The 17,675-nt window shown below is 29.9% G+C and overlaps 1 protein-coding gene and 1 long non-coding RNA gene across 2 annotated transcripts; both read right to left on the bottom strand.

The window, feature by feature from the left end:
* Positions 1–2,158: 2,158 nt before the first annotated feature.
* Positions 2,159–4,249, bottom strand: LOC122272030 (uncharacterized). Its single transcript, XR_006226741.2, has 2 exons — positions 3,856–4,249; positions 2,159–3,733 (listed from the first exon to the last, which is right to left on the bottom strand). It is a non-coding gene; the product is annotated as an uncharacterized lncRNA (long non-coding RNA).
* A 351-nt stretch (positions 4,250–4,600) lies between these two features.
* Positions 4,601–16,394, bottom strand: LOC107450638 (uncharacterized). Its single transcript, XM_016066478.4, has 2 exons — positions 13,858–16,394; positions 4,601–5,153 (listed from the first exon to the last, which is right to left on the bottom strand). Exons 1-2 carry the CDS (start codon positions 16,045–16,047, stop codon positions 4,680–4,682), a joined length of 2,664 nt encoding a protein of 887 aa, XP_015921964.2. The 5' UTR covers positions 16,048–16,394; the 3' UTR covers positions 4,601–4,679.
* Positions 16,395–17,675: the final 1,281 nt, after the last annotated feature.

Raw genomic sequence — 17,675 nt, 5'->3', positions numbered from 1 at the left:
ATAATAGAAATTAAAAATTATTGAGGAATTTTTCTTCAAATGTTTGGCGTGTTCTGTTCCTGAAAGATTTACTAATATTCTGGAGATTTTTTTCAAGTTCTTCGGCCTTTTCCTTAGGGAAATTTTGTTTCTTATTTGCTGCTAAAAAATGGCGTCTGATTCAGTCAATGACTTTGATGGAACTAAATGAAAACGTGATAAATTAAAATCCGATATTTACAGGCTCCCGCTAGACGGCGTACTCGAGCGTTGCGATCGCGAATATTAAAACCAACTAAAAACATTACATTAAACTCATTGCATTAAAACATACAAGTTGAAGTATCAGTAAGCGATCAATTTATTAATTCTTTAGCCTTTTATTTAAACAAATTTATAATTTAAATGTATTTTCTTCATTTTTTTTATGATTTCGTATTCTATTTTTTTATTAATTCGTATACGAATTTATAATATAATAACTAATATATTATATTAGTTATTATATCATACAAAGATATACAATATACAAAGATAGAACTAATACAAAGTTTAATCTCCTTAAATAGATTTTTGGTTATAACTAATATAAATTTTAATTTCATTAACTCGATTTTCGATTAATATCATAAGCTGATTAAATAGCTTAGCGAATTCGACTAGCTAGCTCCTAATTAAATCTGTATCGAAGTTTGGATTAAAAGTATTTAATTATTTAATGAGATATTTTAATTAGCTCATTTTCAAAGTAATTTTTAGTGTGATTTTTTGATCGAAACAATTCTAATCGTTTCTATTTTATTTTTTTTTAAAGTTAAATGCTCAAAATATCCTAAATGAATAGCTATAAGTTGGGGTAAACAAAATATGCGAAAGTAGATGCGAAATAATATGCGAAGCCAGCATATAATGAATAGAAAGTAGGCTAATAATTGTTTGCTTTTATGTGAATCTTCCATAAATATATATATTGATCACCAGTTTGGATTTCTATGGTGCCAAGGCAACCAAGATTAGTAAATGTCTGGCTATAAATATTAATTAAATACGTTCTCTTGGAACGTTAAAAAAAATCAATTTCAAATTAATAAGCTTATTGATTTATTAAATTTTTTTATTACTAGGCTTGAGCCACCATGGCCTAGGTCAGTGTTTCCCAAAGTTTGGCACGCGTACCCCCAGGGGTAATGAAACAGTTTAGCGGGGGTACGCGTTCTTATGCGAAATATCTTGCAACAAACAAAAATTTCAAACAATTTTATTTAAAAACAAAGCTAGCCATGACAATTTACGATAACGTATTTTTCTATTGACTATTTTTTGCATAGTTAACAGTTAATAATTAGTGGTGTCAACAGCCAGTTGTGACTTTTAACTTTTGCGCATTTTTTTTTATATTAAAATATTCATTCATTTTTTTTTATTAATGGTACACAGCGTTACGAAAAATTTAGAAAGGGTACACAAAACTCATAAGTTTGGGAAACACTGGCTTAGGGTATAGAGCGCTCGCCTTCCAATGCGGTCTAACAGGTTCGAATCCCAGCCATGGCTGGTCGACACGAATTTCACACCTGGTTCGCACCGAACACAGTGTTGACGTAAAATATCCTCAGTGGTAGCCGGATCATTGGTTAGAGACCCCTTGCCGATAGGCTAACCGTTGGAGGTTGTGGTTTTCCTCTCCATGTAACGCAAATGCAGTTTGGTTCCATCGAAACGTCCACCACAAGGAATATTTCACCCGAGACTTGATTTAGGAGTTCCCAGCGAAGGCTGGTCGACACGAATTCCGCAACCGGCTAGCACCGACTACAGTGCAGACGTAAAATATCCTCAGCGGTAGCCAGATTATGGGTTAGAGTCCCATGCAGTAGGGCTAACCGTGGGAGGTTTTCATGATTTTTCCTCTCCATATAACACAAATGCGGATAAGTTCCATAAAAAAGTCCTCCATGAAGACAGATTTCTCCCAATACTTGATCTAGGAGTTCCCTTGTCTTCTGGATTGGGTTCAAAATTACAAGGCTACGGAGTTGAACATTAGTAGTCGCAAACCTAAAAATGGTCGACTTTTATAAAATAAAATATATTAGAAGCTACATTTCTTTTGGAGAATATTAATTATGGAATCACGTGTTTTAGTGTATTTTAGTAAATAATAGACCAATCAAATATATAAAGATTGAATATGAGATTTATTAAAACTACATCAAAATATACACTAAAAGTTTTGGAAATAACCACTTTTATAGAACAATCACTTTATTTAAGCTCTCAGATCACTAGTAATTAGAATGTGTATTTTAATTTTTATATAAATAACACTTCATTAAACGTTGCATTAGATCTTGAAGTTAGGAGAACTTACGATCATAACTTTTTGATTTATAAACATACAATTTTCTCAAAGACGAAAAATTTAATTACATTGAAATTTTAGCAATACAATTTTCTCAGTTGAATTCCAACAGGAAACCAGCTAAAAATTTCATTTTTCTGTACATAATCAATTAATTAAGCAATAATATATAGAAAATATTTTATTTCCATTTTTTTTTTAAAGTACAAGTTTAGTGTTGCGGGTCAAATTGAGATTTTTTTTCTGACTTGAAAGATTCACAGAAAAGGAAAGGCTGATTAGTTTATACACACAAAACTTATCAGGAAACTTGTTATTATGTTAAAATTCAAACTTGTTATCAGATAAAAACTTTTATAGATAAAATATCAACAAAGCCTTTTAACTTAAACTTACATGGTTTATTGATTAAGGAAAACAGTTCAATTTTGCATGTTTAAAAGACAGTGTTTAACTGAAAACATAAAACTAACCAGGTTTTGCATTTAAGATACTATATTGTAAAATTTATAACTGTTTTCAAATTATTAACAGTTTTCAAACTAAATTGTAGAAGCCATGGTTATTCTTACAATAAATAAAAGTGTACTTAAAATCAAGAATTGAACAAAACAGAATAGAATGGATTTAAGCGTAAAGGCATCCCCCCCCAATAAAAAATTTCCTAAAATTAAAAGAGGGAAAAAAGTTCATTTTCGTAAGTATAACATAAACTTACTGATTTACACAACACTAACTTACAAACGTTTTTTCGTGCTCCATCTGCTAACAAGTAAATAAATAACTAAAAGGTCATGACAAATTTTAAAAGGAAGTAATTTTAAGGTAAGTTTTACACTGGATATAACTTTTTGCGCATCCCACCTGCAAACTTGCATTATGAATCGAGGCAACTTTGATAAATGAATTATTAAAAGTTTAAAACAAATTTACAATGGCAGTAAATTCAAAGAAAAATTTTCATTGAATGAAAATTTTTGCAAACCCTATCTGCCAATAACCTAGTACATTGGACAATTTTAGTTAGCAAATAATTAAAAGTTCATGACAAATTTACAATGGTAGTAAGTTTTAAGAAAAGGGTTTCTACCAGAATAAAAACTTTTCGCGTATCCCATTTCCAACCTTGAATTTTGAATGAGCGAATCTTAGTAAATGAATAATCAAAAGTTTATGACAAATTTACAATGGTAGTAAATTTGAGGAAAGTGTTTTCCAGAATAAAAACTTTTTGCGCATCTGCAACCTTGCATTTTAAATCAGTGAAACTTTAATAAATGAATAATCAAAGGTTAATGACAAATTTGCATTGGTAAATTTGAGGAAAATTTTTCAATGTATAAAACATTTTGCGCATCCCATCTGCAACCTTGCATTTTGAATCAGTGAAACCTAAGTAAATGAATAATCGATATCATAAATTTACAATGGTAGTAAATTTGAGGAAAGTGTTTTCCAGGATAAAAAATTTTTGCGTATTACATCTGCAACCTTGCATTTTGAATCAGTGAAACCTTAGTAAATGAATAATCAAAAGTTTATGACAAATTTACAATGGTAGTAAATTTGAGAAAAATATTTCACTGGATAAAAATTTTTGAGGATGTAAACTTGTATTTTAAATTAGCATAATTTTAATAAATGAATAAAAGTTCATGGCAAATTTACAATGGCAGTAAGTTCACATAAAAACAATCACTGTTCTTCTTCGGACACTATTTCCTCTTTAATCAGTACTGGTGGCTGAAACAATGAATCTTCACTGCTAATTGTGGATGGCCCTTGAGAAAATTTACCTAATTCTCTCTCAACATTGGCTGAAAGAATATCTGACGGGTCATCAGGCTCCTGCTTGATTTTGATATCCACACTTTGTGAAACTGATTCAATGACAGGAAATTGTTCGCAGGTCNAATCAAAGGTTAATGACAAATTTGCATTGGTAAATTTGAGGAAAATTTTTCAGTGTATAAAACATTTTGCGCATCCCATCTGCAACCTTGCATTCTGAATCAGTGAAACCTTAGTTAATGAATAATCAAAAGATTGTGACAAATTTACAATGGTAGTAAATTTGAAGAAAGTGTTTTCCAGAATAAAAAATTTTTGCGTATCACATCTGCAACCTTGCATTTTGAATCAGTGAAACTTTAGTAAATGAATAATCGAAGGTTAATGACAAATTAACAATGGTAGTAAATTTGAGAAAAATTTTTTCAATGGATAAAATTTTTTGAGTATCCTACCTGCAAACTTGTATTTTAAATTAGTGTAATTTTAATAAATGAATAAAAGTTCATGGCAAATTTACAATGGCAGTAAGTTCACATAAAAACAATCACTGTTCATCTTCGGACACTATTTCCTCTTTAATCAGTACTGGTGGCTGAAACAATGAATCTTCACTGCTAATTGTGGGTGGCCCTTGAGAAAATTTACCTAATTCTCTCTCAACATTGGCTGAAAGAATATCTGACGGGTCATCAGGCTCCTGCTTGATTTTGATATCCACACTTTGTGAAACTGATTCAATGACTGGAAATTGTTCGCAGGTCATGGCTAGAGGTATGTCCTCAGCCATAGAAGAGTCTGGTTCAACGCGAGTAGATGGACCAGGTTCGGAGAGTGTTGTTTTTGGCATGTCTGGAACGACAAAGGCTCTGGGGTCTATTTCAACTACCATGTCGGATTCTGGATCAACTACAATCATTCTGGGTTCCTGGGATATTGCCAATAAGTTCTGGTTTATTGTTGGTAAAATATGAGTCGGTGAATCTGGAGAATCACTAGATTTAGAATCCTTGGGTAAGCCCTGGAAAACAAGACAGATATGTCATATCTAAAACAATAGCTAAATAGAATTAAGGGATCTAAAAACGAAACATAGTAAGAATTATATTTTATTTGTAGATTAGCTCTTCCTAATAGACGAAAACTTTTTAATGATCTCTCTCACATAATTAAAATAACCTCTAGTGTATAATCCTCTTCAAATTGTTAAAAATATAATCTTTATTCGTGTATAATCCTCTTTAAATTGTTAAAAATATAATCTTTATTCGTGTACAATCCTCTTCAAATTGTTAAAAATATAATCTTTATTCGTGTATAATCTTCTTTAAATTGTTAAAAATATAATCTTTATTCATAAAATGAATCTTAACTTATCAGTAAAATGTCTTTTAAAAACCGAAATACCATTCATTTTAAGAAATATTTTGAGATTGTAATAACATCTTCATCCGGTCTTACGCCTGCTTGCGCCGTCGAATTCGAACAAAGGAAACGTCTGAAAATTACACATCACATGACTTGAAAAAGAGAATAGCATTATGATGTAAGAGAAAAAAGTGCAAACTTGTCTGCTTAAAATGAAAATGTAAAGATATTCTGAAGGAGCTTTACCCACCTTCTAAAAAATTGGCAATAAAATAATTCGGATAAAATTTCTTTCCTCGTTCTGAAAATGCGACTTACTTCTTGCACTAAATTCTTCAATTAATGTAGTTAAAATAATTTCATTTTTTCTTATTTAATTTAATTTTTAACTCTTTTCGGTGGCATTACGTTATTAAAGTAAGCAAAACTCGTTTTTTTTTTTGTTCATTCCGTAAAGATAAAATGTATTTAGCATCATTTGGCATGATGCTATTGCTCGCGGCCTAATCAAAATTTTCCACTATCAAGTAAATTTTGTATCCCTTTTGAGGGCCCGTAAAACACTTATTTCCAAAGTATCGGTATTGGGGCAATGCTTAGTATTAGGGCAGTTTTTATAATCACCAGATATATCAATACAATATTTTATACCTCTGTAAGTATATTTAGTACTTATTATATAACACTTCAACATTTGAGTTTCGTGCGAAATAGATTTGTCAGAGGCAGCTAGCTAGAGACAATTTTTTTTAAAGAATAATCTATCTATATTATATAAAACGCTAATACGTACGCATGTATGTATCAATAAAACCGATGATATTTCTTTTCTCGCGCTGGCAACAGTTTTCATTTTTAATTGATTGGATTCGGCACGCAAGAGCTCGTAGTGAGCAACCAGATAACAATAACCAGAGTGATCATTATCAGGTTGTTCAATTCAGATTCATGCACTAAAAACATGACAATATTTAATTTAAACTCAATTAGGAATTAATTAATTAATTGAAGTGAGAATGCTTTAAAAGGCCGTTGTTGAATTGATATTTTTCTACTGGGAGCTACCTTAACGTCTAAAAAACGTTTAAGTGTTTGTATTGAATGCATTGAATTTTTTTACATTTCGCGTTTATTTATGCATTGAATTTTCACGCTTTAAAATGCAGAATATTAGTGAAGCAATATTTGATAATTTATTTTGCTAATATGTTTCTTATTTAGCTAATGTTTTGATTTTTTCACCATGTACAATCTAAATAGCTAATATACTTCTTTAAAAGCCAATAAGAACATTGGTAGAATTCTTCTACATAAGTACAATACTATGTCTTTGATGATAAAATACTATGTCTTTGATGATAATATATTATGTCTTTGATGATAATATATTATGTCTTTGTGCTAGAACATTGTGTTCATTGGCGAGCGAGCGCAGCGAGCCATGGTTCACGGCGTGAACCACATAGGATTGCGTAGCAATTCTCGGGGGTTGGCGAGCGTTAGCGAGCAGGGGCGGAGCCTCCTAGTAATAATAAAATTCCTATTAGAACATGATAAAGACTTTGGAGCACACTATTTCTCGATCGGACCTTTTATTTACAGTTAAAATACTTACTTGTAAGTAGTGGTGTAAAAAAGTTCTCTTAATTCTAATTCTCTTAAAATATTAATCACTATCTTTGTTACCACTGGAAAAAAATATTTTCTGAAACTACGGAAAATCTATTGTAGTATTCTTATCAAAACAGAATACCAAAATTACCATAATACCAGTAGAACATATTACCGTCAGTAGTACTATGACAAGTCATTTGTGAATGGTGATTTTCTAAAATTTTTCTAAACGAATTTCCCACTGTTCTTTACTCCATTATTTTTGCTATTTAGAACGTAGCTTATTTCATTTTATTTCCATTAATACATGTTATCAATATTAAATAAGCACTAGTATCAATAATAATATGGCATATTTTTCCGGTCCTCCAAAACGAATAAATATCTTTTCTCCATTAAGTTTCAACACAGGTTATTGTTTCTATTTTTTTTAATTTTAATTAACACATATTGCCAACATTAAATAAGCATCATTGTCGTCAATAATATTATGACGATATCTTATGGTTCTTCTAGACCAGTGGTTTCCAATTGGCGGCCCAGGGGCCGCATCCGGCCCTTTTTTTTGAGGCCCCCGAACTAAAATATATTAGTTGTCATTTTTTTGAGGACAATTTTCGAAAAAAAATCTGCATGGGTTTAAAATACTTTTCTCGTTAATAAAAATCTAATTCCTTCGTTTCTGTGAAATTTAACATACTAACGGTGCAAAAAAATTTATTTCTCATGTTTTGCATCCAAGAAAATATTTATTCAAATACAAAAATAATCGTGCATGTTGTTATTTTTTATTTCATTTTTTTGTATTTTGTGAATATATTTTAGCATGTGTGTATCAGAAATTTTCTCCAAGAAATTCTCCGATTTAACTTTTTGAAACCAGTCATTTAGAACGAAAATATTTACACACACATTTGTAAATTTAAAATGTAAATATCTTGTCTCTGATGGTTGCAGCAAACAAACCTCAATTTTCTCATTGAACATTTTGTGTGCTATAATGTAAGTTTTAATACCAACCTTTTTAAAGTTTTATATCTTAACAAATAGATATCTGTTGCACATTAATTGTTTAATACATAGGTGCTCAATTAACTTATTGTAGAACGAATTTCTTAATATGCAAATAAATATTTTTAAAAATATACTTCTTATTTTAATTTGTAATTCAATACCTTTGTTTTGTACAACTTGGTAAAAATCGAACAGTAATATTTAATGTTCCTTCAAACATAAAAAGAGTCCTACATAAAATTTTAATAAAGTTGTGGCCCGCCATTTGATTTGTGTTTTTATATTGTGGCCCACGGCCTTATGTAATTTGGAAACCCCTGTTCTAGACGAATAAATATCTTTACTTTTGCTATCAAGTAAATAGCCTATTTCTTTTATTTCAATATGTATAAATTGCCTAAATTAATTAAGTATCATTGACGTCAATAATAATATGGCAAATTTTTACGTTTCTCTTTAAGGAATTACTACCATTTAACTATTAATTTTGCCTTTGAAAACATAAAAAAAATCTATTAAATTACCGTAGATTTTAAATAATTATTTTTAGAAACACGTTTTAAAAGAATTAATATAGATTATTATTTTATCTAGATAAATTATTTTATTTTGCGATATAGCTAATAATACGCTCTAGTTTTATAAACTTGAAGTATGATTTATGTTCTACTCGTTAATAGCAGCAATAATAATTAAAATTACACATTTTTTAAAGCACACGCATAAATAAATATAGCAATACCAACTTCTTCAAAATAATTGAAGTTTTAGAATAGGCCATCATCTAAAAAGAATTAAGCTCAAAAAAGTAGCCATTTATTAAATAAACTCAAGGTTTACATAAGGCAGTAAATAACATAATAAAAAATATAAAACAATTTCAACCCTTAATGTATAGTTTTAGAATCCATGTCAAAAATCAAGTTTAAAAAATAAATACATTACGGATCTTAAAATTTAAATAAGGGATCTTAATATTTAAGTAAAATTGAAGTAAAAACTAAGAAAAAACTACGAATCACTACGGATGAAAGTGGGATGAAAGCATTAAAACCTGCTTGATTATAGGTGGAAACACAGTCATTTTACACTAGCATATTAGTCATCCAACAGAGCGATGAGCTAATAATTTCAGTTCCCTTCATTGTATTGCTAATTTCTAAATTTTATTAAATTATGAGCAAATTTGAAAAAGCAGTTTAGAATTTCAATATTAAGCCTTAATTATAAATCAAAATCATAATTTCTGACACTACTTTAAAAATGACAAAAATCAGTTTTATTTTGAAAGTACAAAAGGCAGTATAAAATTTTGAAACCCTGCAGCTTAAAAGCGAAATTTTAAATGATAATTATTCTGTGAAGGTTCTGCTCTCATAAAAAAATAACACGTTTTAGTAAATTGATTGTTATTAAAAAAATTAAAAAAAAAAAAAAAACTATTGTGAGTTTATAAGTTGTTCATGGACGTTAGGCTAGATTTTCCTCATCTTAAAACACCCTCTATCCTTAGTGCGAAAAAGCAAAATGTCGATATTAAGACTTCTGTAAAAATGAAATGCGCTTATGAATTAAGTTATTAATATTTGAAAAGTTACTCTTCCCTCTAGCATTGTTTAGGCTGATAAAACTACGCAAAAAGGGAGAATTTTTTCATTGATTTTCCTCTGCGTGGAAAAATCTCGCCAAGTTGGCGATTTTAAAAAAGATTTAACAATTATTCAAATATTTTGAAAGAAAATTCTTTTCAGCAAAATAATACAATGTATTTATTGTTCATATTGAAAGTTTTACTTGAATTTAAGGAAGAGCAGTGAAGTGGGGTAGTTCTACTACAATTACGAATTTCCTAAGTTAAATTTTTTTTTAAATTTCACAGGTAAAAGAAATAAATTTTAAAAAATATGCTTGTGCAAAATATGAATTTGGAGCAAAACGATTATAAGAAAAGAGCTGCATGAGATAATTTTTATCGACTCTGAGAAAGAATAATTAGTGTTATTAAGTAGTAAATTTATATCTATTCTAAAATAGAATGAGCGTATGAGTTAATTTATAGCTCATACGCAAAATTTCTAAACATGTTAAAACAAGTGCATAAATAAACTTTATCAGTGAATATTCATGAACTAGGAAACTACTACAAATTATAAGTTTTATAAATTTGCACATGTTTAATTAAATTTTCATTTGCTAGAATTTGGATTTGGAACTTATGAATCGAAAGACAACTTGCTGATAATTTATTTAGCAATCGATGGTGCAAAGATAGTTATAATTCAATCAATCAATCAGAAGTTTCAAGATATTACAATGCAATAAACATGTGATAGGTTAGAATTTAAATAACTGTCATAATATTCATTTGAATATTATTTTTGTATACAAAATTTTAAGTATTTGACTAAATAATTTTTGAAAAATTGAAAACTTTTTTCTTCTTTTAAACTGAGGGGCCTAGCACACTTCTCATTAATCAGAGTAGGACATCAATGAATAATTCGAATAGAAAGAAACATTTCGTCAAGAGAAAACTGAAACATCAAACTTTCTTTTAACTTAAAATCTTAACTTCTAAAAAATTTGAGATATAAATGCACTCAAATAAATTTGAAGGTTTTATTTTCTTCCGTTAACAACAATTCATCATTCTAAACACTTATTCATACAATCAATCATTCTTTTAACCCTAATCAGAAGCAGAGAGGAGAGGGAAGGGGGAAGAAAGAACCTTCATTCTTAATGAAATACAGTATCCCCCCGGAATATAATTTTGGACTCTTCTAAACAGATGGTTTTCAAAAATATTTTTCTTCGATAACTCCCTGCAGTTCCTTGTCTGTACGATGAATGGCGAGAATTAAAGACTATTTGGCGAAACTCGAGATTTTCAACGAGCTAGCACCTGCGCTGTATTTCTGCGAATTTAAAATTTCGTAATAGTTTTTAGTGAAGGTTGTACGATTTATTCAGAACAGGAATGTAAAACATTTCATGCTTATTAGCAAGTAAAAATGGATGTATATTTATAAAAAGACAATTTTTAAAAAATGTATATTTTTTTTTATTTATAACAAGCATGCATGCATGTCACTATTTCTGCATATGAAAGAAATAATGAATGTAAGGTGTTTAAAAATACTGTGTTTCCAGAAAATTTTTCATGATAATAATAAGACACTTTATAATAGACTCATAATAATAACAGACTTTTCAAAATTTCTAAAATTTTATTTAAAAAAAAAAAAAAGTCTTTCTCTATAAGACAAAATTAATGGTCTCTGGCTATAGGACGACTAAATATAATAAATGGCGATTAAAAACTGTCTGTCTGTAGCCTTCTCATCGCCACTTATGTTACCGAAAATGCACCTCATGGACATTTTATTATTATTATTATATTAAATATTGAATAATTATGAATGTTTAAAAATATTCTGAAAATTTCTTAAATTCAAGCTTGTTTCTTAAAATTTTTCTTCACATGAGAATGAACCTCTCGTAATGTTTAACCATTTTTATACATAATAAAAATAGAAGAAAAAAATGAGAAGATAGAAAGCTTTACATTATTAATATCAACAGTATTTTTTTTATAGCTTAAAATGTTCAGTTTTTGAAAAAGTGACTACATGTTTTAAAAAGTGGTCACAGTTAAAAATGATACAACAGGCCATTGGTCAGTAGCAAAATTACCTCATTTTGCTCAAAACCTTTCTCCAACGTCCCAAACGGTATAGATGTAATTACATAGATTAAATTTCTCTCTCTCTTTTGTTTTAAATCAAACTGCTTCAAATAGCATACAGATATAAATTGAAACAAAATCTTTATCATATAAAACAGTTTCAAATTTTACTTGCTATTATTTTTTAATTAAATAAAGGCGTTCGCAACGTTCATTAAATGTTATTCAATTAATAAACGTTGTTTCTATAACTGAAACTGCAATACTAAACTTTCAGATATTAGACAATAATAATACTAAAAGTAAAAAAAAAAATTGAAAAAATGATAGCAATAGGCAGGATGTTTACTTCCCCCCCCCTTTTTTTCTTTCCTTCTACACATATATTTTTACCTTTCTGCAATTTCAATAACTGAAATTGCAATACTAAACTTTCAGATATTAGACAATAATAATAATAAAAATTTGAAAAAATGATAGCAATAGGCAGGATGTTTACTCCCCCCCCCTTTTTTTTCTTCTTCTACACATATATTTTTACCATTCTTGTCAAAAAGTAATCACTAATTAAGACCTATTAAGAACATTAAAGAAAAGTAATACCGAAAGGTATCAAATCACCAGTGAGGAAAGTGCGATGAAATGCTTCCAAAACCAGTTGGAGAGCCTGATAAAAATTGGGATAGTCTCTAATAATTGCAATTTAATTTCACTGATTTTTTCGGTTAACAAATAGGTTTTGTTGCCCCACCTCACTCCGTAGTGATTCGTTGAATATCAATAATGCTTTTTTTTTTACTCAAATACTTATTTACGACCTCTATTGTGCATTTTTGCTTATTTATTTTATTGATATTCATTTTTTCAAGGATACTAAAATTATATACCAATAAGAGCTTATAAAAAGTCTGTATACAAGCAGTTAATAAATAAAGGCTGTTAATAAATGAAATGTTATTCATTTAACAATTGGTGCAACTTTATTACCTTCAAAATAGCAATTTTTTTATTTTATTTATTTATTTATTCATTTATTTAATTTTTTTTTTTTTTTTTTTTTTTTTTTTTTTTTTTTTTTTTTTTTTNCAAATATAATTAGGCTTACCTTCGTTGGTCGGAGTTTTTAAATACAATGAAAAATTATAAGAAAGTTAAAAAATTCGATTCAAGTAAACAATTAGACGGTTTTATGACGTATAAAATATCTTATTATTTGAGTTCAGTAGATTTTGTTTTACAACCAAAATATGAGGAAATACATAATAAAAGCACCCTAAACCATGTAAAAAAAATTTACAAATTAATTAAGTTTAATTAATTTAAAAAAAAAATATTTTATCACTTTTAAAAATTAACTTTTTTCTAAGCTGCATATTTCTAACTATATGTTATCCAAAAAGTTCCCAATTACGTTTTATTATTAAAACCAGGGACCACAGAACCAGGGGGTCAAAGGAGGCTTTTACCCCCTCACTTTTTCTATAAATAAAAAAGGACATAGCCCTTTTTAAAATTAAAATTTTTCCCTCAATATTCGTGTAATTTAATTTACAATTAAAAAATATTTTTTTTTTTTTGTCTGAATTTTCTAGTTTAGATGAGTATCTAGTTCATCTAGTATCTAGTTCAAATGAACTTTAACATTTCCTTAATGAAAACTGCTACCAAATAATTTCCTACTCATTCTAACGCCCCCTGTTCCTGCTGGATGAGAAAATTCTTGGTTTCATATGTCACAAAATAATAAGGATATATTTTTTTAAAAAAGTGAAACAGAATAAAACTAAATAACGTAAAATGAGAAATATATATATATAAATACAAAAAGGACAAAAAAAAAACGAAGGAAATTAAGGAAAACAATAAGCGCTAAATAATATATATATTCGCTCACAAACATACCCCCTCCCCCTCCCAATTCTTGAGATACTTCCGCAGTCACTGATTACAACAGCTTTAACAGCCATTTATGGGTCAGACTCACATTGAGTAAAAATCAATTAAATACCAATTAATAAGATTTAAAAATAAAAGCATTTACCTTGACCATGTGGGACAGCTTTAAAGTATCACACTTCACAGAAAGCTTGTTCATGACATCGTCTTTAAAAGAATACCAACAATTCAAAACGGTGAGAATCTCCTGATTCAACAGAATCTTAGCCATCGCTGGTTTCATCTCAACAGCAACGTTTGCATCCAAATAACCTTTGATTTTGTGCAGGCACGGCATGGGCGATTCCTTGTTCGGATGCGTCGTTAACAGGAGAATAAGACAGAACAGTTTGTACACTTCGCCGAAATTCGCAGTGTCCTTTTCCATGTACTGGACAATTCTCCAAAGCGGCATCTTCCAGTATCGTTTATTCACAATGATACTCCACCATTGCGCAAATAGTTGAGCCTTACTGGGGAATAAGGTTGGAAAGTGGCTGAGTAAGTTATCTCCAGCGCTACCGAGACTTTTGACATTGGCCTTAGGAGCTGATAACTGTTCGAAATTGGTAGAATTTCCTAAGGACAGGAACTCGTACTGTTCGATGTTCTCAAAACGAGTGTGTAATTCCATGATGGTGTTGTCCAGAATCTCGTAGTAAAGAGGCTTGAAGTTTTTGCGAAGGCCCCGGTTGATGTTGGATTCAGACGACGAGATCTGTGTCAGAATGCGTGATGAAGTGCTGTGTAAATAGTTGAAGAATGATTCGTTTCGCTGCTTGTACAGGGTGACGCACGTCTCTTTAACCTTCTCGTGGGATACTTTAGCATCCATGACGTTGATGAGCAAGAACTTATAAAGAATGTCAGTTATTTCGAAGATGTGGTTGAAAATAACGCACAGAAATATGAACTCAAAATCTCTCAACTTATCCAGCATATTCGAAGCCACGCAAAGTGTCTCGTTGGTAGTGCTATCATCTTGCTGTACGTCTTCCAAGACTTTCTTCAGCTGAGACCAATTTTCCTTTTCTATCATAGCGGTCAAAAGCTTCACCTTTGAGGAGCAAATACCTTCATACATGCACACATCTCGCCAAACGTGAACATCGCCAAAGAGTCCCCTTTTGTTCAAGCTGCTTACGAGACTTAGCAAAGAAGCGATATGAGAAAAAAATATTCGACAGGTTGGAATGCTGCATAAACAACGTTCTAACATATAGTCGATGCTGTGCCCGAACATATTCACATGGATAGCTTGCTGAGCCATGAATTTGAGTCCCACGCGAAGATCTTTCAAATAATTGAACTTCACACAAGTAATATCAAAACAAATTCCAACTAGTTTGGTTTTGTACTGGTACTTTTCCAGAACTGTATCTATAATCCTAAATAGCGAAAGTGATGTTTTATCAGAACCGAGACTGTAATAGCCCAAGAAATATTCTTTCATCAGATGATTCGAATTAATGCATCGCAGAAAAATCGAGCATTCGTTGAAATCGTTAAGGCCATCATCGATTCGAATGCTGAAGAACTTAGCTGCTTTTACAATGGTAAGAATGTAATCTTCCACGCATTCCGATATGCTTTCAACGATGCCAACTTGCATTGGGAAAGACAATAGCGGATTTGGAATGCCTCGCATTTTCCTGAAGTAGCATTTCAACTCTTCGTCTTTGGTACTATTTAAAATTATCGCCGTGAATTCAGCATGCGATGCATTTTGATCAGAATCGACTTCCGAAAACGGGAACTGCTTCTTTATCATAGCCAAAATGGCGTCTACGGCAAAAGTCACACATTGGCGATTGGATCGAATAGTTTCGTTGTTGCTAAGATGTCTAGTTAGGAGTCTATTGTCGTTTAACTCCGATGGATGTTTCGATTTCCTATAGCACGATTCAAAATCCGAAAGAGCCGTGACATTACGACAATGCACAAAATTTTTCTCATGTCTTTCCATGTACGCAATATCTTCTTCCCTTTCGAATTTTTCGCACACCCATTGTTCCGATTCCGAGCCAAACAAAAGACAAGGCCAACAGTTTAAAGTTTGCAAATAAACACTACCACACAGCCACTTGTATCGCTCATACCACTGAATTTTAAATATATAAAAACGCCCGCTTGGTTTTTCTTCTTTGCTTCTTTTCTTATTAATGGCTATCTGAGGTTTAGGTCTACCATAACTGATCAAATCTATCTGATCTTTTTCACTCCAATCCTTAAATGGAGTTTCCATTAAAATACAGACTGCATCATGCAAAGGTGTTTTATAAAGAATGTATCCCATTATTGATTAAAAACGAAGCGAAACTGTAAAAATTAAAATCTATGTAAAATAATCAGTCCGCTAAAAGCAAGCGAAAAAGAAGCGCTTCAAATAAGAATCCAGTTTCCAAACGGAAGAAACACTGGTTGTTATAGCAACGATCGGAGAGAAAGCAGGGTTGCAATTCAACAGAAGTACATATTTCTTAAGCCGCGGTGAGGTTTGCTAGAAAGAACGGTTTATCATTATCGTGCAAGAATTTAGGTAACTTTCCGCATAAATCGCCGTTTCTAGCGCTAAACGAACCTCGAGAGGAAAACTGGCGACGGGTTACTCTCAGCGTTCGCATCCACGGAATGATTCTAAATCATAATAAACCTAGAAAGCTCTTTATTGGCAATCACCTGGCGCACCATATTTGGCACAAAATCACCATGAATGAATAGTGAAATTCATTTCATTGAATGTTATTAATTTTTATTAACATAATATACTAAAGTAGTTTTAAAATAAATATAACACAAAAAAAACTTTTATAATAAAAATTTAATAATGAGCCATATTAAAAATTTACGATCTCACACAAAAATTAATGAAAAGGGAATTTTACATAAATTCAAAAACTAAAAATTTCAATCTTACTGGGACTGTAATTGTATGGTGTTAAACTGTTCAATCACTTAAATTATAGGAAAATCCTTGAATTCTTATTTTTTAGAACAAAAAAAATAAAAAAATACTCATGATAAAAGGAAATGGAGGGGGAAAAAATTCCACAACTTTTAAAAACAATTCTAATTTTTCAAATCTATCTGAAAATCGTTTGCTTACACTAAAATTATCGTTTGCTTACAATTTCTTTCTGAACCTGCCTAAATCGTTTGCTTATTCTAAACACGGAAGTTGTAGAATTTAAAGGGCTCCCAGACAATTTTATTTTAATTTGAGAATAGTTTTTTTAATTACTGGAAAAGGATTTACGCAATCCTAGTAGCGTAAAACAAAATTAATTAATTTCCTTTTAAGTAATGATAAAATGATTTTATATTCGGTGGAATTTCGAAAACAGATAAATAAATAAATTATGAACGTAATAGACTGTATAGTTTTAAAAATAATAAATATTAATCTAATAAGTTACGATCAGCATTTTGCATATTTAAGCATATAGCAGACGCGTTCGACTTTTAATTTTATAATTACATAAACATGAAAAAGAAGTTCGGTTTTTCTCTATTATATAAATAATACATTTGTCATTAATACGGGGAAAATTATAAAAATTATTTTCAAGAAATGTATTTTTTTTAAAAAACTATAATAAAAATTTATAGATTCTTATTCTTAAATGTTTAAATGATATTAATGGAAATGAAAAGATGATGCCCTAATACAAAATCAAAAAGTAAAAATTTCAAAAACAAGTAAAACTATATGCTTACTACTGAAAAACGTGTAATCCTGTTTTGTAAAGCCAGAATACTATTCAACACACAAAATAACAATTTTTAGCAAATAATAAAATGTTATTTATCTAGAAAAAAGATGAGTGTATTATAAATAAAAGTTTGTGATTAAAATATTTTCAATATTTAAGAAATTGTTTGTACTCATGAAAATATACTAATATTTGGAATATTTGATAATTT

This window comes from Parasteatoda tepidariorum, chromosome 9, assembly GCF_043381705.1.
Source record: "Parasteatoda tepidariorum isolate YZ-2023 chromosome 9, CAS_Ptep_4.0, whole genome shotgun sequence".
In the NCBI taxonomy this organism is placed as follows: domain Eukaryota; kingdom Metazoa; phylum Arthropoda; class Arachnida; order Araneae; family Theridiidae; genus Parasteatoda; species Parasteatoda tepidariorum.
The sequence above is the reverse complement of the archived record's forward strand: the minus strand, read 5'-3'. Positions and strand labels throughout refer to the sequence as shown.

Bases quoted from the DNA above. Each gene is read 5' to 3' on its own strand.
- LOC107450638 (XM_016066478.4), bottom strand. From the start codon at position 16,047: ATGGGATACATTCTTTATAAAACACCTTTGCATGATGCAGTCTGTATT. The intron at 5,154-13,857 runs GTAAATGCTTTT...CTTGTTTTCCAG, and splicing joins AGCTGTCCCACATGGTCAAG to GGCTTACCCAAGGATTCTAA.